General features: G+C 38.9%; 1 protein-coding gene across 1 annotated transcript in view; it reads right to left on the bottom strand.

Moving 5' to 3' along the window:
• myom2b (myomesin 2b) overlaps window positions 1–27,683 on the bottom strand; it is a 68,902-nt gene that overhangs the window by 26,440 nt on the left and 14,779 nt on the right. Inside the window, exons 12-25 of the mRNA XM_067386691.1 lie at window positions 22,551–22,750; window positions 22,403–22,456; window positions 21,560–21,687; window positions 19,831–20,014; window positions 19,400–19,574; window positions 15,094–15,215; window positions 9,596–9,783; window positions 9,347–9,473; window positions 6,920–7,098; window positions 6,672–6,786; window positions 2,680–2,842; window positions 2,403–2,509; window positions 2,041–2,085; window positions 1,028–1,164 (exon numbers count right to left, since the gene is read on the bottom strand). Of these exons, the coding sequence (XP_067242792.1) occupies window positions 1,028–1,164; window positions 2,041–2,085; window positions 2,403–2,509; window positions 2,680–2,842; window positions 6,672–6,786; window positions 6,920–7,098; window positions 9,347–9,473; window positions 9,596–9,783; window positions 15,094–15,215; window positions 19,400–19,574; window positions 19,831–20,014; window positions 21,560–21,687; window positions 22,403–22,456; window positions 22,551–22,750 (1,924 nt within the window). The remainder of the gene's footprint in view (window positions 1–1,027; window positions 1,165–2,040; window positions 2,086–2,402; window positions 2,510–2,679; window positions 2,843–6,671; window positions 6,787–6,919; window positions 7,099–9,346; window positions 9,474–9,595; window positions 9,784–15,093; window positions 15,216–19,399; window positions 19,575–19,830; window positions 20,015–21,559; window positions 21,688–22,402; window positions 22,457–22,550; window positions 22,751–27,683) is intronic.

Genomic DNA, 27,683 nt, shown 5'->3' on the forward strand with positions numbered 1-27,683 from the left:
GTATGTCCAAAAAGCGTTAACTTCCGTGACGTAGTACACAATGACATGACGTACTAAGCACTATAGCGTAGTACGTCATGGTGTAGTGTGGAACGTCATGGCATTGTGTACTACGTCACTGAAGTTAACGCATTTTGAAAGTACGTCAAATGCACATGGTTATCTGCCGGAAGCTCATTATTTTACTTTATAACGAGCTAAATAAGGCTATTTGTCTTACACAAACACTTTAATTCACTTCAGAAGGCCTTTATTAACCCCCTGGAGTCGTGCGGATTCATTTTTTGATGGATGGGTGCATTTTTTTGTCTTCAAAATTTAGGCAGCCATTCACAATCATTATAAACCTTGGAGGACTAAGGATATTATTTAAATATATCTCTGATTGTGTTTGTCTGAAAGAAGACAGTCATATTCACCTAGGATGGCTTGATGGTGAGTAAATCATGGAATAATTTTTGGGTGAACTATCCCTTTAAAGGGGTAGTTCACTCAGAATGACAATTCTGTAATATCTGGCTGATATTGAAAGCAGATAATTATGTTAAAACAGATAACAGTTAAATGGCTGATATTTGAATTGTATAGGCCTACTATTTTGTCTAAATAAAAAAAAAAAAAAACACAAAAATGGAAATTGTATAATTTACAATAGTGCACAGTGGCCAATATACAGTATATCCAAAATAATCTGATAACTAATATGATACTGATATTTTGTGTAATCCCTACACAATATAATCTGTCGTGCCAAGCAATATTTTCAGTGAATAATGACTTAATATGAAAATAGTTCAAAAGTCATATGGACCCTGTCTGAGATACTTTTACTGTGCTGTTCAATATCTTCTTTATGTTCCACAGAAGAAGAAAGTCATGGGGTTTGGAAGAACCTGAGGCAAAGTAAATGATGACAGAATTGTCATTTTGGGGTGAACTATCCCTTTAATATAAAACTCCCTGATTTCTGTTTATGAAATAATGAAGGCTGTGGTTGTCGGTACCGTTTTATTTGACAGTTATTTACCTCACAGTTGACAAGCTCCTTGTTATTGGCAAAGAATTTGTAGGTCACAGAAGAGGAGATGCCCTCAGCTTGCAGCCAAAAGCGCATACGGCCTCTCTCTAGAATCTTATAGCCCAGTTCAGTCTTCAGAGGAATAACTGCGACACAAGAGAGGTGACGCGTGACAAGCTCACGTCGCCTTGTGTGTTTGTCACAGTTCATATGCATGACCTTAAACTTAAATTTACACATGCTGATCCTATAAAAAAATTGTATAGTTTATTTTAAGCAATAAGCCACGCTATTTGTTCCAGTGATTTTACCATGCTTAAATGGTATTGACAGGCACAGCGTGAAGCTAAACCCCTCTCATTTTGACGAAATCACTGTAATAGCCTCAAATGTTTTATAATACAGTGGCAATATCTTTTTTCTTTTTAAAAAACACTAATGTTCAATAAATAGCCACACTGCTATTAATAATATGTCTTGTCATATAGTTCATTAGTGTAGGGCCATTTATGGTTGCCAAGCAACATAGCAATTTGGCAGATTAAAATTCAGGGTTCCCATACCTAAATATTCCTAAGGCTTATAAGGACCCTTAAAATGATAGATCAGAGATTAATTTTTGCACTTACAAAGAGTTATTTTAGCCAATTAAATAAGTATGCAAAGCATAGCTAGAAAAACATATATGCACTATTGAAATTTCGGAAAAAACTTTGTATTGTATGACAATATTTATAAATTAATATGCATTAACTAACAGTAACAAATTGAACCATATTGTAAAATGTTACAATAATTTCCATGACTAAGGTTTTATTAAATTCCATGACTATTTCCAGGTTTTCCAATACTGTGGGAACCCTAAATATACTTTATTTAAATGATGTGTCAAATGTGCATATTGAACATGGTTCATTTAAGTTGTGTCAGAAGACCATTTCACAAAATTACACACTGGACAGATTGTAGGTAAAAAATAACAGTATAATAATCTCTACTCATCTTCATCATGGGCCACTTACTTGGGTTGCGTATGTCATAGCTGAGGGCCAACATCTTCTCCAGCTCTAAAGGACAGAGGTAACTATCATTTTCTATCAGCTATCATCATTATCAAAGGACATTACAGCAGACAACACATCTTTATTATTATTATTATTATTATTATAGTTATTATTATTAAATTAAGGATTTTTGAAATATCTAATATTATGGTGCTTTCCTGCGGATGATGCAACATCCACATCACACACCAACATATAGCATACTGACATCTGAATCAAATATGATTCAAATCTGTCAATGAAATGTTTTGATAGTGTCTTGTTCTCAGGAAGGGCATTAATAATGAAGCTGATAGTCATAATATATTAACAGGTCTCACCTTCTGCCGAGATCTTGTAGCTGGCCGAGACACCATCAGTATGTGTAACAGATACAGAGAATGTGCCCAAATCCTCTTTGTCTGGGTTCTTAAAAAGCAAAGTTGAGCTAAAGAAACAAATGAGCAAACATTAGTATTTGTTCAGTGGGACAACAAAAGGAAAACAAAAGGAATTAAATATGCGCAGACTGTGGCATTGCCCTAAATATGCTTTGAGCTAATATGTATCTGGACCAGATCTAGTTAGGACACATTGAAGAGATTATGTTTTGCTTACTGGCTGCCTGATGACTTGACGACGATGCCCTTAGAGAAGTCAGTAATTTCTTGATAGGACTTCTTCCACACAAACTGTGATCTCTCCATCATTTGGCAGCTCTCAAAAGAGAGATAAATGTCACCTGATTCCTCATTGACGCCACACTTGATTTCCTGTGTGCCTTCAAAATAACAGAAGCACAGAAGAATTTGCACACAAGTCAACAAGAGATGGAGACTACTATTGTAAGACATGCTGGAGTTATGGTTGGAACACAGTGGTAATATTGGTCAATGCTGTTCCATAAGAATGATTTGAAACGTCAGGAAACAATATTAAATTGATCAGCTTTTATCATGATAAATACTAATTAATATTATATTTCTTTATATAGTTAGTTGTTAATATTAATATAATCAAAATGTAATTTAATGATATTTGGCTAAAGCTTTAAAATGGAAAACAAATGTAACATACAAAACACATTTAATACCACAATGCCAAATATGATTCCAACATGCATTGTAACCAAATGTCATCGAAATCAAACCCGATGCAGGACCATATTTGATTTTCAGTGAAAAACAGCTTTTTGGTCTGTTTGTCACACATATGATTATTATATTATGTGATATTGCGCACGAGTCATATGGACCATTTTTATGATACGCAACTGTTTTTGTTTTGTCATTTTGTGGCTTTACAATCCCAGTTCTAATTCACTTTCCTTATATGAAATGGCCCAGCAAACACTGGTCCGACGGCAACATTGTGTCCCTGGCCAAAAATAGTCGCGGAAGGACGGCATAAATCTGTAAAAATATGTAATGCAGAACATTTCCTAAAAATGGAACATGTCTACAATTCTCTGGGGTTTCCTGTGTAATTGTTACTTTGACTTTTAGCTACATGTAGTTTTATATATAATTAATTAATTAATTAACTGATTCATAAGATAATGTAAAAGATATCCATTCAAATTCCATTTTGGAACTGTTTTCCAACCATGACGAGACATTTTGGAGGGACTTCTTTTCAATGGTCATTAAACATCCAAATGTTTGCTGGGAGAGCAGCCAAGATATTCAGAAAATTCACCTTTTCCACACATGAAAAAATAAGTTTAAATCAAGAAAATAATTTCTTGTTTTTCATTTTAGGGTAATGGTAACTTGCAATTACCTTAGTATTTCTACCTGATTTAATGCTTTTTTTCTTTTCTTTCTTTTTTTGTTTTGTTTTGTTGTATAAATCATTGTATTTAGGTGGATTCAGTGATGTTAAATAATATTTTTGACTTGAATAAAACCAGTTTATTTAGATGCTACCATTTTTAGGTTACACTTTTTTCAGTGTTGCAGTATCTAAAAGCATAAACTTAGCAAAAAAAATAAAATAAATAAAAAAAATAATTAATGAACATGTAACAGGTGTGCAGAAGTTTGTGAATGATGGGTGCTCAAGTGCAGGAATCTGTGGAGTTCTGTGGCCATAAATTCATTGTGGCCCTGATTATGACCAATCAGCCCACACAGGGCTTCCCTTCTCAGTTGTGCTATATAGAGAACATTTCACAAAACATCACACACATACTTTATATAGACTCACAAATCCACAGTGCACTCTACTGGCTGATGCCATTTTTTCAGCCACAAACCTTTCAGGCTACTCGGAATGAATCATCTTGGATCATCCCGTGGCTGCTTTTTCCTTATCTGCCAATGTGCAGGCAGCTGCTCCCCAAGACACTTCAGAACACCTCCCATGGTGCAATCCATACCGCCCTGAACAGCTCTTTCACAGCCCCACTGTGAACCCCCTCTCATTTCTCCAAAAATAAAGATCCCTTCTTTAGAATTCACAGATATTCTGCTATTCTGGATGGCTGTGTAAGTCGTTTAAGTTTAAAATTACAAACTGAATGCAACTTCCTAGTCTTACTGTGCAAAATTTATCAGTGCACAAAATAAAACAAAAATCATAAAAATAAATACCAAATTAAGAAAAAAAAAAAAAAAAATCATCATACTCTTTAAAAATTGGAATAACGACCTCTGAAAACCATCCATCCATCCTCCAAACTGCTTGTCCTATGTAGGATAGCAGGGATGCTGGAGCTTATCACAGCATCTCGGGCCAAAGGCAGGAAAACACCCTGGATAGATGACCTCCTCCAAAATGACTTTCCTCTTTTTTCTGATGTCACCAAGCCAATGAGGTCTATAGAATTTCTGAAGAAGGCTATCTGTTCATCAACTGACGCAAGACCCTCAGAAGTGTGTGAACTGAAATCTGCCATCTTTTCTCATAGACACTCAATTATGGGCACAGACATTTTGAACCAGCCACCTGAGACATAACTAATCCCTGATAACTCAAGAGCTGCAGGAAATTAATGTCCTATACAGTGTGTGTGTGTGTGTGTGCTTGTTCTCATGATTTATGTGGGCACAAATTTGTATAATGACATGGGTATTACACTGGTATTACGACGTAACATGTTTTATAAGGACATTTCATGAGTCCTCATATTTTAAAACAGCTTTAAAAACATACTAAACAATGTTTTATTAAAAATGTAAAAATGCAGAATGTTTTCTGTGATGGGTAGGTTTAGGAGTAGGGGTAGTGTAGGGGGATAGAATGTACAGTTTGTACAGTATAAAAACCATTACGTCAATGGAGAGACACATATATACAAGTATGTGTGTGTGTGTGTTGCATATACTGTAGATGTTTTGCTTCTACTATTATTTTGTCAGAATACACTTTTAATTTTTGAAAAGCCGGTAATGGAGAAAAACAGTAAAAAAAAAACAGACTAGTTAGGCCATACTAACCAGTCAAATCTTGACCCCCTGGTTCTATTCTGATACTTAACGGTCATATCAATATAAATAAATCAATATTTTTTTATTTTTCTTAAAAATCCTCTTTCTCTTAAATTCATCAAATTATGGAAGTAAAATGGGTTGCAAAAGGCATTTCATGTTGACTTTGAAGTCCCCTTAAGGCAGAGGTCCACCATGTTTAACAGTTGGAATATCGTTTTCATTAGTTTCCCAGGGTGCAGTGATGTGAGCCATGTGAATAGAATTATTATTTATTTATAGTGTTAAACAAATATATTTAAATATTCAAACTTTAATTAGGTAGCTTATCATAAACAGTAGCCAATCATCAAACAAGAAGCATTCTTATTATTAGCCTTATTATGTCTGTTAGTATATTTCTGGATGCTAAACACTAAGTTGCTTTCACAGGTCCAACAGCTGCGCTACAGAAAGCTGACAGAAAAAACTGAAGTAAAGAGTAGTTGCTATGGAAACAATACCCCGTCTCGTCTAGTCGCATTGGTGTAAATTGGCAGGTTTTAGAATGTTGCAGACCATATTCTTTTGCAAGTAGTTAAAAGTCTCAGCTTGTATCGTTGTGAATCTTTGCTGTAAACCCGCCTTAAACAAACCCCCTTTAAAAATATTGCTTCTAGCACCTTAAAGGGGTAGTTCACATAATAATGAAAATCCAAAAAGGTGTTGAAAAAAGACGTACTGTCACTATATGATAAACAGATTTGGGTTTGGAACGACATAATGCTTAGTAAATGATGAAAGAATTTTCATTTTTTGGGTGAATTAACCCTTTAAGGTAAGTCATTGTTCAGCGGCAGTTTGCGTAATGGGCAGCGAAATCCAGCATAAATCCAGTATTTCCTATCTACTATTTTGACAAACAATCTATGTAATTGTTTTTGAAATTACATTACAATTACAAATTACAAAAAAAAAAAAAAAAGAAAAGAAAAAGTAATTGTCCCTTTAAATTGTAAAGTAGGACATCTATTCCTTCAGTCGACACATTTAGCATCACAATACATCTATCAAAGAAGCAACTGTCTCTGTAAGGCAGAACTATAGCTACCACATTGATTACATTTATTTCCCCATTCAGATATGTATGAGTAAATCGCCTACGCCTTAAACCGTGTCTGCTCTACATTACATGTTTACCTGGCAGCGCCTTAACACACACAGGGTCAGAGGGGGTTGAAGCCATGCCAATGCCCTTGGCATTCTCTGCCCGTACGCGGAACACATAAGATGCACCCGTCTCCAGTCCTTTGACCTGTAAACATTCAAATCATACATTAGATAAAGCCACATAGAAGTGCACCAGAATTCATAGTATGTCTAGCATTCTGAAGTAATAGTACAGAATATCTGGGAATATGAGCTAGTCAGCACTCTTAAATCAATACCTTGAGATAGCAGTGGTTGACTGAACTTTCGTTGACTTTGCTCCAGGTATCAGAGCCTTTTCTGGACTTCTCAATGAAGTATCCAGTAATGGCACCAGCCCCATTGTAGACAGGAGCCTTCCACTCCACCACCAAAGAATCATCCCTTACCTCAGTGAAGGTCAGGTCATAAGCTGGACCTACCAAAGCCAAACACAAGGCAATTAAAGGTGCAGTATGTAATATTGACAGCTTGAAAAGAGGACTGCAGTCCAAATTCAAAATATTGGAGAGAGTCGTTGCCCCCGCACGCTTCTCCTCAGACTCAATGCTCAAGCTGGTTGCCAAATTGAGGACACGCAACAACACACTTTTAAGTTCATGAGTTGATTTATCCGGGTTTTAATATGCTCACGTTTATATAAATTTTTAGATGGATGCCGAGGCTTTTTAGGTAGGGTACAATCTGCGAACTCTGACCCAGTTTGTTTGCTGTCTTCTCTGGCTGCAATATGCTGTGTTTTCCGGCAAGTTGGCGGGATCACACAGACCAAAACAAAAACAGACTTTCCAACACGGAATGCACATTTCAAAGTAAAATAACTGGCTGTAGCGTTGTTTTTCAGTTTTATGTGAACTTAGCATGTTTCCTAAATATCTCAAACATGGTATATGCTATTCTTATGCATTAGTACAGACAAAATATTACATAAAGCACCTTTAAGGCTCACGTTTTTCATGATTTCAAACATGTTTAATCTCTGTTTGGGTGAATCTCACGAAAACATGTCCAGGTGACATTTCAGCTTAAAATCAGACATTATTTTCATGTAAATTAATCACCCAAATTCTAATCACTGTAAAAAAGGTTATTATTATTATGAATTTTTGTACACTAATTCTCATTTATACATTAAAATACCATGATGTGTAATACTTCAAAAGTTAATGTGAATTTACTTTTGACCTTAGGGTAAAATATAACATTATACAGTATTTGGATCATGTTCTTGAAAGCTTCTGTGAGAATCACACACGTATTAGCCTTTTGTGTTTCTTGCTGGTCTTGACTGTCCAATAAACTAATGTCGAGGTAAAGACATAGAGGAATTGGGAGTATTACATAATGCAGGCTGAATTAGAACATGCGTCACTTCGATAAAAACAGCTCTTTGTATGAAAACAGCAATAAATCACTCAGTTGACACCATTCACACACAGTTACAAAGTTTGAGGCATTGTACTACTAAAAGTACTATTAATACTATTAATACTTCATTATTAATGATGGCGATGTAGTGTAGTGGTGGCTGGCAGGGTCAATGTATACCTAAACAGAGAGCTATAGAGACCTTCTATTCCCTTTGTAGCCTTTAACAAGGTTTTTAACCATGTAAACAAAACATCTTGCTGCAGAGAATCTGCATCTCCAATAAGAATACTGTAAATCTGCTAAACAAGTACACTAAGTATTTTTGCCAGGAGTTGTGGGTTGGCATCACGGATGAGTGTTTTGCGCACATAAGACTTTTACTTCCTCTAAAGTGTTCTTAGGGCAGCACATTAAAAAAAGAGCTCAATAGCATTAATGGAATAGTTCACACAAGTATAAAAAAAATTGCCATCATTCACCATATTCATATTGTTTCAAACATGTATGACTTTCTTTCTTCTGTAGAAAACAAAAGACTTTTGGAGAATCTTCACATAAAACATCATCTGTTCAATGTGACCATGACTGTCAAAAAAAAAAATCAATATTAAAAAAAGTCCATGTGACTTTGACCACCATACAACAGTTTGTGTACAGAACAGACCAAAGCATTGTTGTCCACTGCTCGCATTTGCATTCAGATCCTATATGGTGCATCAGTGTGCTGCCAAAAGGGCATTAATTCTTGAGTGTGCTACTTCAAATATGGTGAATGGCCAATTATATTCCAGAGCTGCAATGGAGGAAAGATTTTCAGTCACAGGGCGCAACAACAAAGATGACCTGCTGGCCCAGGACCAATGTGATAGAGTTTCGGGCGAGTTTGCAGAACTGTCAGTTGCCTTTTCAGGCCATTTATTGATGCTGTACAGCTTTTGTTATGCCTTGAAAACATATATATTGGGTTTTCTGTCATATATATTGGGTTTTCAATCTACATTGCAGTTTCAAAAGCTGCTGATTTTGCATTTCACAATATGGTCCCATTAGTTGACTTTAGTTAATGCATTAACTAAGATTAACTAACAATGAGCAATACATTTGTTACAGTTTTTATTCATCTTTGCCAACATTAGATAATGAGGATTCAAAAAGAAAAGAGCTGATTTTTTTTTTTTAATTTCTCCTTGTTTTTTGACCTTGTTGCATGGAACAAACAGCAGCATACAGGTTTTGAGTGACATGAGGATGAGTAAATAATGGCATAATTAAACTATGTACACACTTCACATTACCTGGCTCAGGCATGGTCCAAGCCTCACATTTGAAGGATGAGCTAGGGGTCGAGGCATCACCCAGTCCAACCAAATTAGCTCCACAGACCCTAAACTGATACACTGACCCAGCTGTCAGACCTCCAACCTTCAGAAGATAAAGTTCATCTTAGTAATTATTTTACAAGGTAATATTACATAATATTATTAGAAATCCATCAATATAAGCTGATGTAACAACATGCACAGGATGCTGCAATACATAGACACCTTGTGCAGTCTTTCCTTAATGGGTGGGATGTTGACCTCCTTCCATGTCTTCTTGGCCACATTGCATTTGTCAATGTAATAATCAGTGACCTCTGCTCCTCCAGAATGGATGGGCTGCTTCCAGTTGAGCACCATGGATTCCCCGTCACAATACAGAAGAGAGATGTCATAAGGGGAAGAGGGCAACTCTGTGGAGAAGACAGATTGCTGTAGCCGACTGTCCCCATTACTCAATGTCTTCAACAGAGAGGAACATGCGCTGACATGCAGGCCGCATCTCTGGTTTGTAATATGTAAATGGAACCGCATTTCAGTTATTTTAGATTTGGAATACTGGAATACACAGGCAGCTAAATGTGCAATATATACACTACCGTTCAAAAGTTTTGGGACAGTAAGATTTTTTTTTTTCTTAAGAAATTAATACTTTATTCAGCAAGGATGCTTTTTGATTAAAAGTAATGTCTATCCCCCCCGGCTGAAATCGCATTCTTGGTTAAAATCTCAGCCTGGTCTGGGGGTGGGGGTCCTTGGTCCATGGGGGGCACAGAGATGACCATGGTTGGCCTTAACCCACCTGGTCACAATAACCAGAAGGGAGCTTCTGGTACTAGAAAGATGTGCTTGTGAATTACCTGCATCTGTGCAGCATCTCTACTAGCACTGAAACTGTGAGCTAAATTACTTCAAAAACAGCAATGTTACAACCTACTTCCTGAGTGATATAAGGTAGTGATTCAGTAGCAAAGTTAATTTATTTATTTATAAATAAAAGTCATAAGGCACCGCTGACAACAAGTGTCTGTGCTCTTGTTTCTGCATGTGCCCAGCATGATCTCCATCTCTGTGTGAGTGATGCATTAAAGGGTTAGTTCACCCAAAAATGACACCCGTAAGACCTTCGTTCAACTTTGGAACACAAATTAAGATATTTCTGATAAAATCTGATGGCTCATTGCCAGCAAGATCATTTCAGATGCCCAGAAATCTACTAAAGAACATATTGGACATATTGAACATATTTAAAACAGTTCATGTGACTACAGTGGTTCAACCTTAATGTTATGAAGCGATGAGAATACTTTTTGTACGCCAAAAAAACAAAACTTTATTCAACAATATCTAGTGATGGGCGATTTCGAAACACTGCTTCATAAAGCTTCGAAGTTTTATGAATCTTTTGTTTTGAATCAGTGGTCTGGAGCATGTATCAAACTGCCAAAATCACGCCCCCAGTGGTGAACCATTGAAATTTCAAAACACTTATGACATAACGAAGCCTCGTTTACTAAAATGATGTGACTTTGGCAGTTTGATACATTAACATATATTAATTAAAAAAATTGTTAGATAATTAAATAATTTCTTTTACTGTGTGCCAACCATATGGATTGATTTCAAAGAATTATGGGATTGCATTCAGCACAAAAGATTCCATGCTGCCGTACAACTGACCAAAATATTTTTGAAAGCAGCTTAATCATGCTGACCACCTCTTGGAACAGCCTCCATGTCAGGAGTGAACATGTGATGCTTTAAAATTTTGTCTATGAAGGCAGCTTGCTAGGCTTTAGAACAGAGCCTTTCTGAAAATAGTTGTGTGCTATCAAAATGCTACAGTAGGGTGTTCTCAGAGGATTTTAGCATTTTGTGTGGTTTGGCAGGGTGTTCTGAGTTGCTGCTAGGTGGGTTGTTTTGCCTGATTTTCACTGCCAGATACTCTACTCAATAAGCCACACAAGATATCAATAATGTCCATAACAAAAATGGTATGAGACAAGATACATCATAGTTGCTTGTGTGAAATGCTTTGAGAAATACTTTCATCTAATAATTTCATCTAAAGAACTCATCTAATTTAATTTTCCAAACACTGTTTTGACTGGCTGTTTACTACAGACAGGCCTGCACTCTTAGGACAAAGAGTTTCATCTTTAGTTTTATCTTTTGAAGTCTCCGAGTATGGAATGGTCCCCCGGAGTCCAAACAGAGGATTGCTGTTAACTAAAGCTAAAGAGTTACAAAGCAAACAGCTCTACAAACCATCCAGATCTGTAAAAATTTAATGGTCTGCTGGCTGAAATCATTTATACTTGTTGACTAAGTGTCCCACAGAGATACGGGAAAAAAAAAAACAAACAAACAAAAAAAAAAACATTCTGACTCATTTGGTATAAATTATTAAACTAATTTAGCAAATGGTGCAAGGTTTGAGGGGAATAAAACGATTCTTAAAACCTCTTGCAAACAACTAGGGGTATGACCATATCTTATATATTCATAGTGTGATGGCTATATATATATATCTCAGTATCTCACAAAAGTGAGTACACCCCTAACATTTCAGCAACCATTTTAGTATATCTTCTCAAGGGACAATACTATAGAAATGAAACTAAACTTGGGTATATTTTAGAGTAGTCAATGTGCAGCTTATATAGCAGTATAGATTTACTGTCCTTTGACAATAATGGCTGTGTGTTGAGTTATTTTCAAAGTAGCTGGCAACAAAAGTGAGTACACCCTAAGTGATAACCATGCAAAGCCACATTTCCTATTCATCATGTTCATGTTTTTGTCTGCTTGATAGGTCCATACGAATGTGTATCTTGTATAAGAGCAATTAAAATTTGGTGCTTTGAGTACATACTGACCACTAGATCAACATTGCACTTCATGGCAAATAACTGAGGATTTGAGAATTAGAATTGTTGCTCTCCACAAACATGGCCTAGGCTATAAGAAGATGGGTAACAACCTGAAACTGAGTTACAGTGCAGCGGCCATGGTAATACAGAGGTTTTACAAGACGGGTTCCACTCGGAACAGGCCTCTCAAGGGTGGATCAAAGAAGTTGAGTCCTCGTGCTGTGCGTCAGGTTCAGAAGCTGGCTTCAAAAAACAGACTCATGAGTGCTGCCAGCATTGCTTTAGAGGTTGCAGAAGCAGGAGGTCAGCTTGTCAGTGATCAGACCATCCGCCACATACTGCAACAAGTCGGTTTGCATGGCTGTCGTCCCAGAAAGAAGCCTCTTCTGAAGCTGGCTCACAAGAAAGCCCGCAAACAGTTTGCTGAAGACAACCTGTACAAGAGCATGAATTACTGGAACCATGTCCTGTGGTCTTATGAGACTAAGATAAACTTGTTTGGCTCAGATGGTGTCCAGCATGTGTGGCGACACCCTGGTAAGGAGTACCAAGAAAATTGTGTCTTGCCTACAGTCAAGCATGGTGGTGGTAGCATCATAGTCTGGGGCTGCATGAGTGCTGCTGGTACCAGGGAGCTACAGTTCATTGAGGGAAACATGGATTCCAACATGTACTGTGACATTCTGCAGCAGAACATGATGCCCTCCCTTCAGAAACTGGGCCAAAGGGCAGTTTTTCAACATGATAATGACCCTAAACACACCGCCAAGATGACAACTGCCTTGCTGAGGAAGCTGAAGGTGAAGGTGATGGAGTGGCCAAGTATGTCTCCAGATAGGGCTGTGCGATATGACGATATATATTGTTACTACAAAATAAAATGTCTATCGTTAGAGATTTTGCTATATCTTATATATTGTAGTATGTAAATATATTGCACTATTGACACTTCAGAGTGATGAAATGCATGAATGAGAACATAAAGAGAGGGACGTGGTTGATGTTAAAGGTGTTATAAACGGAATATATCCTGAAAAGAAACTCGGTGCAGCGTTCGTGCTGACTGGCACACTGCCAAAGTGCATTTATGTCTTAAGTGAAGGTACAGTTGAGAAAGACATGGCTCGAGGACAGCATCCAAATTTACCTGCTGTCAGTATTAATGCTGACCAAAAAAAAAAAAAAAAGAAAATCTCTCACTGCTTGCTTTTGTAACTTTACGAATAAATGTAAATTTAATTTACACAGTAAAAGACTATGCATTGTTTTTTTATAACTTTGATTACTTTATACATTTTCTAGCGCTTTTTTCATGTAGGTCTATATTGTCTGTCTTTGTTCTATTGTAGTTTGTTTTCTTTGCTCTTTCTTTAATCACAGCTTATTTGTCTAGAGTAAGCTTGAGAGTTTTTAGGCTAGTATAATTTTTTAAAATTATATTGAAATTGATGATAATTATGAAATTTCAATAATATGGAAAATTTTGATATCATAAAAATCTTATTTAAAGCAAAAATAACTATATCATGATATATATATCGTTATTGTGATATAAAATTACTCATATCGTGATATAAGATTTTGGCCATATCGCCCAGCCCTGTCTCCAGACCTGAACCCTATTGAGCACCTGTGGGGCATCCTCAAGCGGAAGGTGGAGAAGCACCATGTGTCTAACATCCAGAAGCTTTGTGATGTCATTATGGAGGAGTGGAAGAGGATCCCAGCAAAAACCTGTGCAGCTCTGGTGAATTCTATGCCCAGCAGGATTAAGGCAGTGCTAGATAACAATGGTGTTCACACAAAATATTGACACTTTGGACACAGTTTTGACATGTTCACTTAGGGTGTACTCACTTTTGTTGTTTAGACAATAATGGCTGTATGGTGAGTTATTTTTAGAGGATAGTAAATCTTTACTGCTATACAAGCTGCACATTGACTACTCTAAAGTATATTCAATTTTCATTTCTATAGTATTGTCCCTTGAGAATATATTATAAAATGGTTGCTGAAATGTGAGGGGTGTACTCACTTTTGTGAGATACTGATTATATATATAATATAATATATATATATATAATTTTATATCACGGTGACTGACTGTACATAATATGTACGCTAATATACAGTAATATAAACTGCCTTTCCAAATCATCATTTGCAAATCAAGCATAATTTACAAAGGAAAGCTATAACTTGATTCATCTGATTCATCTGATTATTTTCTTTGTATGTGTAACAAACCAAAATAAAACATATGCATAACGAATTAATCATAAGTCTCATATTGCAAAATAGTCGTAAAATAGCCAATATACTGTAAATGTGAACACGTTGCTTGGCAACTACAAACAATCTACAGTTACACTTTGTTTACACCTCACTTTGTGTGATGTGTAAAAACTAAATTGCTTTCATTATAATCAATGTTGTCTACAGTGCATTATTCAAGGTAAAAATCACTGTAACACACATTCTCTTTTGGTTTATTGCTTTAATAAACACTATAGCAGAATCTCAACTGGCTGATGCATTCCACCGCTCAGCTCTATTGTATAATAAAAAACATTAGACATGTAGAATCGATCTTTTCTGTTGTTACTGTGTGACAACTTTCCTAAGCACTGCCTATGAATTAAGATAAATAAAAGCCTTTTCCTTAAATCTGGTGGGCCATTTCTGGTAGGTACCTTTCTTTTTGTCATTTACTACACCATGGGCTACCAATAACAAACACCTACTGCTGAGAAACCACTTTTGAGTGTGTTTGAAAAAGGTTCAAAATAAATTGTAGTTGGCTTCTTGATGGAATATCAAAGGAGATTAGGATGTGAGAGCCAGACTTACTGAGAGCAGCTCTCACAGAAAGAGGAGCCGATTCCTGGGATTCTTCGCTGAGGCCCAGCTCGTTGATGGCTTGTACACGGAAGACATACGTTTCACCGGTGGTCAGTCCATGCACAACAAACCTTAGAGAACAACAGTAATGAGGTAGTGAAAGAGGAAGTTTCTATTCCGTTATTTATCCTTTACAGGGAATAAAATAAACAAAAGAAACATGTCAGCAACATAAAATCCTGATATAAGCTTTCTGGTTTTCCAGATGTCTTTTATTTTGTAATATGTGGTCACATTTTGATTTTGTTTCAATTATTCACAGTCATGCACTTTAAGGTACTTTCCATGAATTGGATTTTCTTTGGTGTCCCATGACTTTTTTTTTCTAGCATAAGAGGCACAAACGTAAAGTTAAGTTATTTAAAATGAAGTTTAATAAAAATAAAATATATATATTTTAATAAATATCAACAATGTTTAAATGGTTATCATTGTTTCACATTTTGTGCTGATCTATGAACCTTTGGATATATATATATATGGAGTTCCTAGTTTGTCAATATAGCAATACCTAGAGGTCCCTTTAGCAAATAATAATAGTGATGGGCATGGCGTCTGATCAGAAAAACTCTCAAAACAAATTTTAACATTTCATGATAATTGAAATTTTATAAAAATTAAAAGAAGCAAATAAACTAAAATAATTTGGCTTCAGATTTAGCCTAAAAACTAATAGTCCTAACAAAACCTAGCATAACGTATCCTATGTAAGGGTTACGTATGTTCACTTTCATTGTTTTAGGGTACGTTTACACAACAACAATGTACTAAAAACAGAAAAGTTGTTTTTTTCACGTACAGTCAACAATGTTTTCAAAGTGATCCCTGTTTACATGGATCCACGAAAACAACAAAAAATGCTGTGTTATGCATGCCAGGCCAGTAGTTGGCGATATCACTTTGTAAAGAAGTAAAGACGTGCCTATAGACTGAACACTACTGTTTTCTCCTGTTTGGATTATCTTCTTTGTTTTGTGTTATTAATAAATATTGCTGCACTTAGATCCCTTTTTTCTCCTCATTTTGCCTGACCTGCCATGACAGAACACAGGACCAACTGAATATATGGATCTAGCAGCAGTGTATATTACCCTTGCCTGTGAGGGATTTTCTTTATTGGATTATACTGCCCATTTCTGTCAGCTAGCCCAGCGCTCCCATTTTGATGATGAGACTTCATAATATATATTTACTGGTTGGGAGTAAATTACTATGGCCCTCTGGAATTACCTGACAGGAGGGATGGGACGTAGAGAGAGAATCCATTCTCAGTTGTCTAGAATGTGCCTACCCATCATTGATGTCTTCTCCCACAACCACAAAGGAACCTGAGCCCACTGCAGATCAAGTGCCAGAGCCAATGACCACAACGGAGCCAGAGCCTTCAGCCTCATCCATCCTGGCTGCCATCCAATCTGACCAGGTGTGTGAGCTGGTTTCTACATCCATTCCAGTGGGATTATTAGTTGTGTTGGATACAGAGGAGTGGCTAATTGACTGGAATTCGGCAGAGCCAGTTACCAACCTTGTCCCCACCCATGAACCTCTTCCTCCTCTGGTGGTCCTGTCTGGTTGGATGGCTGTCCGGTCCTAACTGAAGCCCTCCCTCCTCCACTGGTCCCATCCAACCTTCAGTATGTTTTGTCGCCCAGCACCAAATCTGATTCGTCTCCACTGGTTCCGCCGAGCTCCTAGTCTCCTGTGTCTCCACTTTTCCTGCTAAGCTCCAAGTCTCCTGCATTTCTGATGATCCCACCCATCCTCCCGCTCTCACCTCTTCTACCCAAGACAGCCAGTTCTTTGGCCCCACCTCCTCTGGCTCCCTTCAGTTCCTTGGCTCCTCCTCTATTTACTGAACTCTGCTGCATGAATCCGCCTCAGGCCTTTTACTCTTTAGCTCCACCTAGGCATGAGGTTCCCCTGTCTCCACCTCTGTCTGCCAAGCCCATAATGGCTCCACCTTGGTTTCTCGCCCCCTTGGCTCCACCTGGAACTGTCATCCTTACGGCTCCACCAGGCTCCCTCGTCCCTCTGGCTCTGCCTATGCCACAGATTTCTGGGCCTTGGGCTACGCCACATCCCTCCACACCTTTGATACCGTTGGACGTCACCTTCCCTCCAGCTTTGTCCTAAGTCACACTGGCCCTGCCTTAGTCCTCTGGCACCCTGGCTCCACCTCGGCTGCCATGGTTTCCAATTGAGCTACACACCTGCTCCATGTTCTGTTGAATATCATTCACTGTGTATATAGAGCCCTCAGTTTGTTCAGTTCTTTGCCTTGTGGTGTTTACGCTGCTATGTGTTTGCTACTCTTTTCTCCTATTTGGAGTATCTTCTTTGTTTTGTGTTATTAATAAATATTGCTGCATGTAGATCCTTTCTTCTCATTTTGCCTGACCTGCCTATTTGTAAAACAAGCAAATATCTGGAAAATATTGAGAGACCACTACAAAATTAGCAGTTTCTCTGGATTTACAATGTATGTATGTGTATTTAAATAAAATTAACTTTCTTGTTTTATTCTATAAACTACTGACAAAATCTCTTCCAATTTTCATGTAAAAACATTTAGAGCATTTATTTGCCGAAAATGACAACTGGTCACAATAACAAAAAAGATTTCATGTTTTCAGACCTCGAATAAAGCAAAGAAAACAAGTTTTCATTTTTAAACAACACGATCATAGATAGAGGGTGAACCAACTCCAGGGTAAGGCTAGATGCGCTTCCTCCTTAAAAACACATTTAAACAGAATGTCACAAAATAGTTTCAAGCAGAGCTGCTTGAATGTTTGCACCAGGAGTGGCATAAAGTCACCCAACAGCAATGTGACTGATTGGTAGAGAGCATGCCAAGATACATGAAAGCATTGATTGGAAATCAGGGATATTCAATAAATTATTGATTTCTTAACATCTGTAAAAACATCTGTATCGTGTTGTTTAGAAATGTATGTTAGAAATGTTATTTCAACCTGGGTTTCAAATGCTTTTATACCCTATTTGTGGAAAGATCATCAAATCACAATCCATTCTCAAAAACTGAAGGATAATCGGACACCATGCCCATCACTATTAATATGCTAAAGGTACCCCTAAGCATTGCTGTATTGAAAAACTAGGAACTCCAAAATATTTTGCATCACTACACAGATGTGATGGGAATAGAAATATTGTTGTCACAAAATTATATATTTGGTTTTATAATTTTATCATTATTATGACATATATTTCAGGGTATGATTTTAAATTTGAACAGCCATAATTATTATAATAATACATACTAATACATAATAATACATTACACTATTTAAATTTTGAGCACCTAACCTGACCCCTACCCAGGCACACTTTTTTGCTTACTGAATGTCTTATACGATTTATACCTGTATACCATACATCATGCTACACCCAAATTGCACATTGCAAACACAAATATATACATATTGAAAGGTCTACTGCTGAAGACTTGCTATTCGCTGTTGTATTCTAATATTTAATGAGGTAGGTCTATGCAAGGTTTTCCTGCTGCTTTGGGATGTTTTTAATTGTCGTTTGACAATTGCTGCTGCTGAATAGTAAATGTTGCATTTTAAAATACTTGAATGGCTCTATGTTCTTTGCATTCAATAGTAAGTTTGGTGAATGACCATATAAGAGATACATAAGGCAAGCTATTAAAAGCAAAGGCGTTCCTTGTTCATCAAGTGATTGACCAGTTTATGCTTTAGTTTTTATTGCCTGGGAGTGAGAACGGGTTGCTTAGCTATACTGAGCACATACCTGGGTTGTGTTTCCCAAAAGTATCGCAAGTCTAAGCTGGTAGTTGAAACCACTGGCACTAATGGTCTCTACTTAGGCTTACGATGCTATTGGGAAAGGCACCCATGTCTGCATGTGGGGCTTGTCATTGGCTGAGGTCCAGTCCTTAGATCCTTTCACACAAGAATCAATGTAATATCCAATCAGGTTACTGAGTTCTTTTGGATGAGAACAGGTTAAATCTGCAACCCTTTGACAATATTTTATAATTGTATTTATAAATTAAATTAAATTAAATTAAATTAAATTAAATTAAATTAAATTAAATTAAATTAAATTAAATTAAATTAAATTAAATTAAATTAAATTAAATTAAATTAATGTTCATTAAATGTTAAACATTTTTCAAGAGATTTTTGACCTGAGTTTCAGACCCTTTTGTCTCTATTCATGGGATTTGCCTCAAATCATTTCACCTTGACTGAGCACATACCTGGTCTGCTTATGGGGCTTGTGATTGGCTGAGGTCCAATCCTTAGATCCTTTCACACAAGAATCAATATAATATCCAATCAGGTTATTGGGATCCTTTGGAGGTGCCCACTGAATTAGAACAGAGGTATCTGTCTCCCTAGTTGCAACGACTTGTCCAGGAGCTGAGGGCACACCTGAATGAACACAGAGCTTAATTTCAGGGGTGACTTCACTAACCATCCTAATCAATCCCTTGATGACCTATCATGCATGAATTAGTTCCAGATAAAAGATCATTACTGCCTTAATACCAACATCAAAGTCACAGCCTGACCAAACTTCGAAGATCTATATGTCATTTCGTATGCAACAGTTTCAATATTTCAATATCTTTACTAAATAAGTCAGTGTTGTGGTGGCCTATGACATGCTGGTTTTTAGAGCATTTACCCTTCAGCTGCAGGGTTGTTATGGTATTGGTAGGCTCGGAAGGATCACTGATGCCGTACATATTAGCGGATACCACACGGAAGAGATAGTCCTTTCCTTCTAACAGGTCGAAGACGGCATAACGAGGTGATCTGATGGGTACTTTAGTGTTCACTCTCTGCCATGATCCTGCTCCGACTTGAAGCTGTATGAGAGCACAGCCAATAAAAACACACTATTACACAAATATGTATTGTAAAATGAAAAATGACTGCTTGAACCTTTCACAGTAAGGAAAACAGCAAAAAACAAACTCCTAGACAGTAATGACATTAAATAGAGCAATGGATTGACAATGAATTTGCCACAATATAAAAGTCTGCAATCACAAGTCAGAGATCTTAATATGAACTCATCATTTCTTATCAAGTCATTTTTGTAGTTCTGAGTTACGTGTTGTTGTAGTAAGCAGGCATGAATATGAAGATACAAGTGAAGAGTCTTTATTTTAATCCAACAAACACAGGAACTCACATAGGAATAAAGTGAATTTATCACTAAAGTGATAAACGAGAACCGACACTGAGCTGAACATAACATGTAGTAAAAATACCAAGTCGAACATGATGACAGAATAATCAGTAACCAAAGAAAATTTAAACTAAAGAGCGGGGAAACAAGAACTAAAGGAAACAAAACAGAATATCTAAATAATAGTCCATAACCATGGGTGACACTGGGTGGGGGCAAGGATGCCCTCCCATATTTATTGAGGTTATGGAGTTTCCCAATGTGAGCTCTGCTACAATTTGGAGTGGTTAAGGCCAGGGCATACTTCATTTTCCACTCGTGCACAAATGATATGTGAGCTTTTCAAAGTATTATCCTTTGGCTGTGAGTTCGGAAAGACACGTTCAGTGCATGCGTACTATCTAGTGTTCTTTTCAAATGCTCAAGTCACTCGCACATGCGGCGTTGTACGCACACTATCTGTGCGGTCACAAAAATTTGGCTGCACATGGGCGGTGTGTGTAGACTGTCCGCATGACGTAATTACAGCTCCAAAGTATACTTTGAGCTTTTCCATAGACAGCGCGCATCCTGAGCGAGATCCACATGAATGGCCCGTTCAGGGCATAAGCAAGAAAAACTCACTGTTCAGAGAGTCAAAGCTAGTCCACAGTGACAGTCCAGTAAACATTGGCAACCTCTTAATTTATTATTGACTGTACCGATGAACATTGCATTGTTTGAAAGAAAATTTCCTTGCTTGCGCCAACTGAAAACACACATGAGAAACAATATGAGACAGGAGAGACTCCCGGACATGCAGCAGCAGGCTACTGAACACTGAACATGCCATTCATGTGGATTTGGATAAAACAGTTAATCGCTTTGATGCTGTGCCTGTTGGACAGCGTTTAGCCCTTCACAGTGGCATATAGCAGACGGACATGCAGGGCATATTAAATTATTATTATTATTATTAGGCTACTTTTATAATTAAATTAATATTACAATTCTTTAGCCCCGCAATAATTTCATAGCACATCACCGTATAACCAACATTTTAAAGGAAGAGGATATGAAAAAACTGATAACTGGGATAACTGAGAAATCCATATTCTTATTTTGTATTGTTAGATGTTTCTTAATGGATGAAAGGTGACGTAAGGAGAAAAACAAACTGCCAAAATAAAGTTTGTGACTATTCGGCAGGGTTAATGTCTTGCAGTGAGCTGAAACTAACCTTCTCAATGTAATACCACATGGGGGCTTTGCTATGGTAGACTGGAGGGACCCAACTGAGCACAACATATGTTCGGTCCGTCTCTGAAGCGCAGACTTTAGAGGGAGGTCCCGGAGCTTTTCCCTCAGCTGCAGGCAAACCACATCAAACAGAATTACTGTTCTACACTGAACACACACACACACACACACACACACACACTAGGAAATATCCCACCATTTTCACTAGCTTTAAAAGCAACTTTAATATTATGGACTGATATGAGTATCATCTTTGCTGCTGCTGCCACTACACATACATATACATACACTTATCTATGCACATGGGTGACACTGGTTGATGTGTTCATTTCAACTTGAAAAAGAACCACAGATGTTTGCACGTTCTCTTCCTGATGGAATTCTCATCAAAAACTAATCAGTATCTCTCAGATGAGAACCAATTATGGGCTGGATAATTATTGCTAATTTTGAAAGCGAATACCATGGAAAGAATAGGGGAAAAAAGCACAAATTGACAGCTGCTATCATCTAATACAGATTACATATGCAAAGACAGAGTGACTGAGTGAACAAAATGAACATATCTTAAGGCAGTTCTGCCACACAATATTTAAGGATGCAGTATGGATGTCATTTTTTTGAAGGGCACTGAGGTACAGGGACATTTTTTGTTGGGTCATTCCCAATGAAAGAATTAACTATTATTGAAATATGATTGACATTTCAATGATTGTTCCATTATTTTAAAGATTATATAAATTTCCATGACTTTAATAGGCGTAAAAATCACACTTTTAAAATGTTCATATTTTTCAGTAAATAAACCGGAATTATACAGTACCTTCAAGGTCATCATAGTAAGTCACAACGTCAAGTCTCCCACCAAGTTTTGTGGCTGTTAAAACAAATACCAGTACATAGGAGACATTATTAAGACACACAATATTGAGTAAATAAACAGAACTGCATAAGGACTTAGTTTTGCTTACCATGAAGTCTCTCAAACTCTGTGGGGTCCAGAGCAGCAATGGGCTCAGACATTCTGGAGGGTTTGCCAATGCCACGTGAGTTGACGGCACGCACACGAAAGTAATAAGAATGTCCCTCAAACAGGCCCTGCACAGGATATTTGCAGATCTTAGCAGGGGAGTCGTTACACTGCACCCAGTTCTCTGTTCCAACTTCACATCTGCCCAACAAGAGTGAAAGGAAAAACATGAACAACAACAAATATGGACAGTAAACAAGATTATCCTATCATTACTTCCACATTACTCTGAAGGACTGAAAATTACAGTCTACTATGTTCTGAGAAGATGATTTGAGCTAAGGAGCATTCATACTGTACATAATTGCAGATCCATGCATCACTTAGTCTGATTACTATCCCACAAGTGTAAATTTCAGCTCGATACTAGTGCAGCTCAAAGTGACAGGGAACAAACTAATCATAGTCTCTAATAGCATATGAAAAGTAGTCTATGTTCCAACCCAGGCAAAAATATGTATTGGTATAAGCAACTTTCAAAGTACCCTTTATTGGAAGGGACAACACACTTTCTTTTGTATTACAGAGAACCTACAATTAAGCAACTTCAATTCAATATTAAAGCTACAAGCAGCAAAGAAAGGGTCCTCGCACCTGGAGCCTTAGGGAAACAGTGAACAGTGGGCGACATGCATGTAAGCGATTAAATACAGGAGAAATATGGCAAAGTCATTTTGATGTGCCACATTTCCTGTGGCCAGCAGGTGGCATTTTGACTATAACTGAATATTGCCATGTAGATGTCTTCAGACCAAGACTGTTATCAAACATGTGAAGTTTGGAGCAGATCGGACATTGTATGCCTGAGTTACAACAACTTCCTGTTTTGTGGCGTTAATTGCATACTTTAGCACTTAGCCAAGTGTGGCATGATTTAACGTGTTTCTAGCATGTTTAGTACTTCATGGAAATAAATAAATGTGTTTCTGGGAGTGAATTACAGTGCAAGGCATGCCATTTTCTGTTGCCAGCAGGTGGCGCTATGACTATCTGAATATTGGCATATACATGCCTTTACGCCAGGACTCTTATCACACATGTGAAGTTTGGGGCAGATCGGACACTGTATGCCTGAATTACAACAGCTTCCTCTTTCATGGCGAAACATCAAAGGCTGCCACAGATAACGTTACACCCTTCAACGAAAAATCAAGATCTTAGCAATTTAGCATTGCTAAGGCCTTAAAATTAGACAGACCAAATATGATGTTGATCTAGTTAAATCTCTATGCCGAGTCAATCACAGTGTAAAAAAATTACCTGTTGCCTTGTAGATGTATTCAAGCCAGAACTCTAATAAAACATGTGAAGTTTGGGGCAGATCGGACATTGTATGCCCGAGTTACACTGTTTCATGGTTAAACATCCACATTTTTCAGGCCACCATGGACACACCCTTTAGCAAAATCTCAAGATCTTCTCAATTTAACGTTGCAAAGTCCTTTAGATTAGACTAAGCAAACAGGATTTTGATCTGATTAAAGCACTAGGAGGAGTTTGTTAAAGTACTGTGTCAAATGTCTGGAAATGGCAAAAAATGCAAAAATGTTGCAGAGAAAATTCTAAATATCTCACTTCCTGTTGGGTTTTCAGATTTTGCACCCACAGACTTTTTTGTAGGTATTGGGCTGTTACATGTATCTAACGAATTTCATACTTGTACGTGAAACGTAGTGCGAAGGGCGCTCAATTGAAAGTTTGTAGGTGGAGCTTTCGAGCCATTTTGCCACACCTAATTCTGAAACCTGAAAAAATTCTGAAAAATTTTCACCACTTCTGATGTGTGTGCAAAATTTCATGGGTTCCCTTTCGAAAGGGAACTGCTATTCTGCGCTGACTGCACTATGGGGAACGTCCTGTGTGACCCGTGCTCGAAATGCCAAAAATCACCACACTCCAATCGTATTGGCCGGCGACAGCCTATCACGTCAAACGGCACAAACCGTGATGCATAAAGGGAGTGCCTGGGGAAACAGCCGGCATCCTCTTGTCTTTTCGCGACTGCTTTTGCTCGTGCCTTTTTCACTCTGCCAAAGTTAGTATGTCTGCTAAATCGTTCAGGAAGTGTGCTGATCCTTGTCCCAGGTTTCTGACACCAGAGGACACTCACAACTTGTGCGTTTTCTGTCTGGGGGAGGAGCATGCACGGACAGTACTCGAGGGTGCTGCCTGTGCTAACTGTGAGTGTTTTCCTATGAGAACGCTCCGTTCTCGTTTGGCGATTGAAATCATGGGGCTCGTAGGTGGAAATTTGAGGAAATTTGAGGTCGCTGAGGAATTTGAGAGGGGTGTCAATCTTTCTCAAGCTGAAGCGGCTGACGAGGACGCGCTTCTGGCGGATGACGATGATGTTGTATCCTTAACATCCTCAGACCCAGGAGCGGATGCTCTCTTGGCTCAAGGCCCCGGGGAGCAGGAGATGGCAGAGGTGGAAGAAGCGGGCGAGCCCGCGGCCCCCTGCTAGGCCTCCCTGCGCTGCGTTTTCTGAGTTGCTGGAGGTTATGGAACGCGCCTCGAGCAGACTGCAGCTGCCCTGGGAGCGCGTGAGGAGGGAACCCGCTCGCAGCAGGTTAGACGATCGTTTTCTCTCTACTCATAACCCAGCAACTCCAGCGAGCCTTCCATTCCTTCCTGATCTTCATGCTGAGATCGAGAAGGCATGGAAGAACCCGTACTCGGCCCGAATCCATCAGCATCAGTATCAGCGAGCTGACTTCGCTGATGTTGAGGGATTGGGCCAGCATGGGTACATGTCGATGCCTCCTGTGGAAGAGACGTTTGCGAACGTTTGCGATCTCGCTACAGGGAGTGCACCGACACTGAAAGCTCCGGCACTGCCATCCAAAGCGTTGAAGGTGACGTCACGTTTGAATGGCAGGGCTTACGCCGCTGCAGGTCAGGCTGGTGCGGCGTTGCACACTATGTCAGTGCTTCTGCCGTATCAGGCTGATCTGCTTACGGATTTTGATCAGGGTCATGGTCTTTCCGCTGAGGCGGTCGCGGAGTTGCGTCGGACCACGGATCTCGCTCTGAGGCCACTGAGCGGCATCTGTGGCTCAACTGTGCGGACATCGGGGAGAAAGAGAAACATTTTCTCCACGATGCCCCGGTTTCACCCACTGAACTTTTTGGCACCTCCGTGCAGGCGGTGGTTGAGAAGTTCAGGGAGGCGAAGACGCGCTCCGCAGCGTATAGATCTTGCATCCCGCTCAGATCCAGCTCTGGGCCCAGACAGCCGGGAGGTCCCGGGCCTTCTCGAGCCAAGGCTCAGAGGCAGGCCCAGAGGGAAAGTGTCGCCGCTCGTGCGCCTCCTCCTCCTCCTCGGAGTAAGTCGCACAGACGGTAAGACGCTAGAAGGAAGAAGCAAGATCTGAGGGAGGTGATCGAGGAGCGGCGCCAGCAGCGCCAGTAATCGATCCCCTCTCTGGCGAGGGCTTTTTTCTTGTCCTTGCTCTTCCTTCGCCTCCCGGTAGCGTTTTGTGACATCTATATGCTGCGGGCTTTACAGTCGGGCTGATGTAGTGGGCCTATGATGAATATTTTTCTGGCGGCCCGCCGTCTGGCTTGATAGTGAAAGTGCTTTTGGGCTTTGGAACTTTGGATTTTCCCCTCTGTGTGACGTATCGGGGAGGAATCTGCGTTCTACGAGCCGCAGGAGGTTAGCCAGGTCCATTTTTCATTCTTTATGTAGACCTTGCTTTTCCTGTATAGCTTCCCGTGCATATAGTTGTCATCTGTTCATGTTTTATGGGGTTATTTGGGCAAATAACTGTATGTTAGGCTGACTGTGACAGGCAGGCCCTTTATGGTAGCTTTGTTGTTTTAGCGTTGATTTAGTTTCTCGGCTGATTCTGTGTATAGCTAGAACTAGCTTTCGCTATTGTCAGTTATGTGTTGGCCAGTTTTTCGGCCGCCTAATGCTGTCGCTCGCGCTGCTTTCTCCGTGTATTTATGAATTTGTAGCCCGAGTGTAGCGTGGTCTACATACAGTCCTTAGCTAGCAGCTAGGCTAGAACTAGGTAAGGTGTATGTTTGTTTACATCCCCCTGTCATGACTATTCCCCTGTGGTTGTATAGTTCCTAGTTCTGGCCTCCTTCTGAGGAAGTTGCTGTCCATATTTTTGCCCATATTTCCCCTTCATATGTTTATGCAGGCGTGTTATGTGAGCGTGTTTGTGCTGCCACAGGTTACACCTGTTCTCTATGATAGCAGGCTTTTCCGGCCTCTGTTTATGAATACAGTGTTGTTGTTGTACTCCCCGGTTAGGGTTTGTGTTTCACTGAGTGCATCACCTGTTGGATCGCACACTCAATATGAGTGTTGGGAGTTTTGTTTACCCGACTTCTCACGGTCGTTCGCACCACAGCATCTGGGATTCGTTGCTGTTTAATTGTTGGCTATTTGTTTTTAGCCTCTCTGTATGCAGCTTGTTTGGATATAGCTCTGTTGGTTTACGATGCTCGTTACGCTCACGCTGTTTAGCATGTTTAACATTGCCTGCTGGAATGTGTATGCCTAGACTCAGGTTGTGTAGCTAGTTCCCTTAAATTTGTCATTTTAGGTTATACTGGCCCTTTTCTGGTAACTAGGGCCCTGTCATGACCAGTGCCACATGGTGCCACATGGTTCTTTAAATAGCAGGCCTCTCCAGGCCTCTTTTATAGCTTCCTGTTGGCTCAACTATGCTGGTCATGTACGGGCATCATTCCATGATGAGTCATACGTTACTCTGTTGTTGCCAGGTGTTTATGGAAGTTGTTGGGCCACGTTTTGGCCTCCTTTCATGTTTTATCTAGCATGTTGGCACTGCTTGTATGGGTTTCTGTATGTCTCATACCCCTTGGGTGTTATATTAACGCACTAGCTATAGCCGCACATTTTTAAGGTTACAGGCCGTTTCAGGCCTTCCTTTGCCAGCATGTCGGAGTTTAGCTTGGTACTCCTCTCGCTGAGAGTAAAAGAGGTTTTTACTGAGTATTTTGTGCGTTTATTCCCTTTTGCTCTAGTCAAGCTAAAATAGTTTCTCTGTCTATTTAACAGGTTCTATTTTTGCTCCTAGAACTTTAGTGGCCG

This window comes from Chanodichthys erythropterus, chromosome 5 (genome assembly GCF_024489055.1).
Source record: "Chanodichthys erythropterus isolate Z2021 chromosome 5, ASM2448905v1, whole genome shotgun sequence".
In the NCBI taxonomy this organism is placed as follows: Eukaryota; Metazoa; Chordata; class Actinopteri; order Cypriniformes; family Xenocyprididae; genus Chanodichthys; species Chanodichthys erythropterus.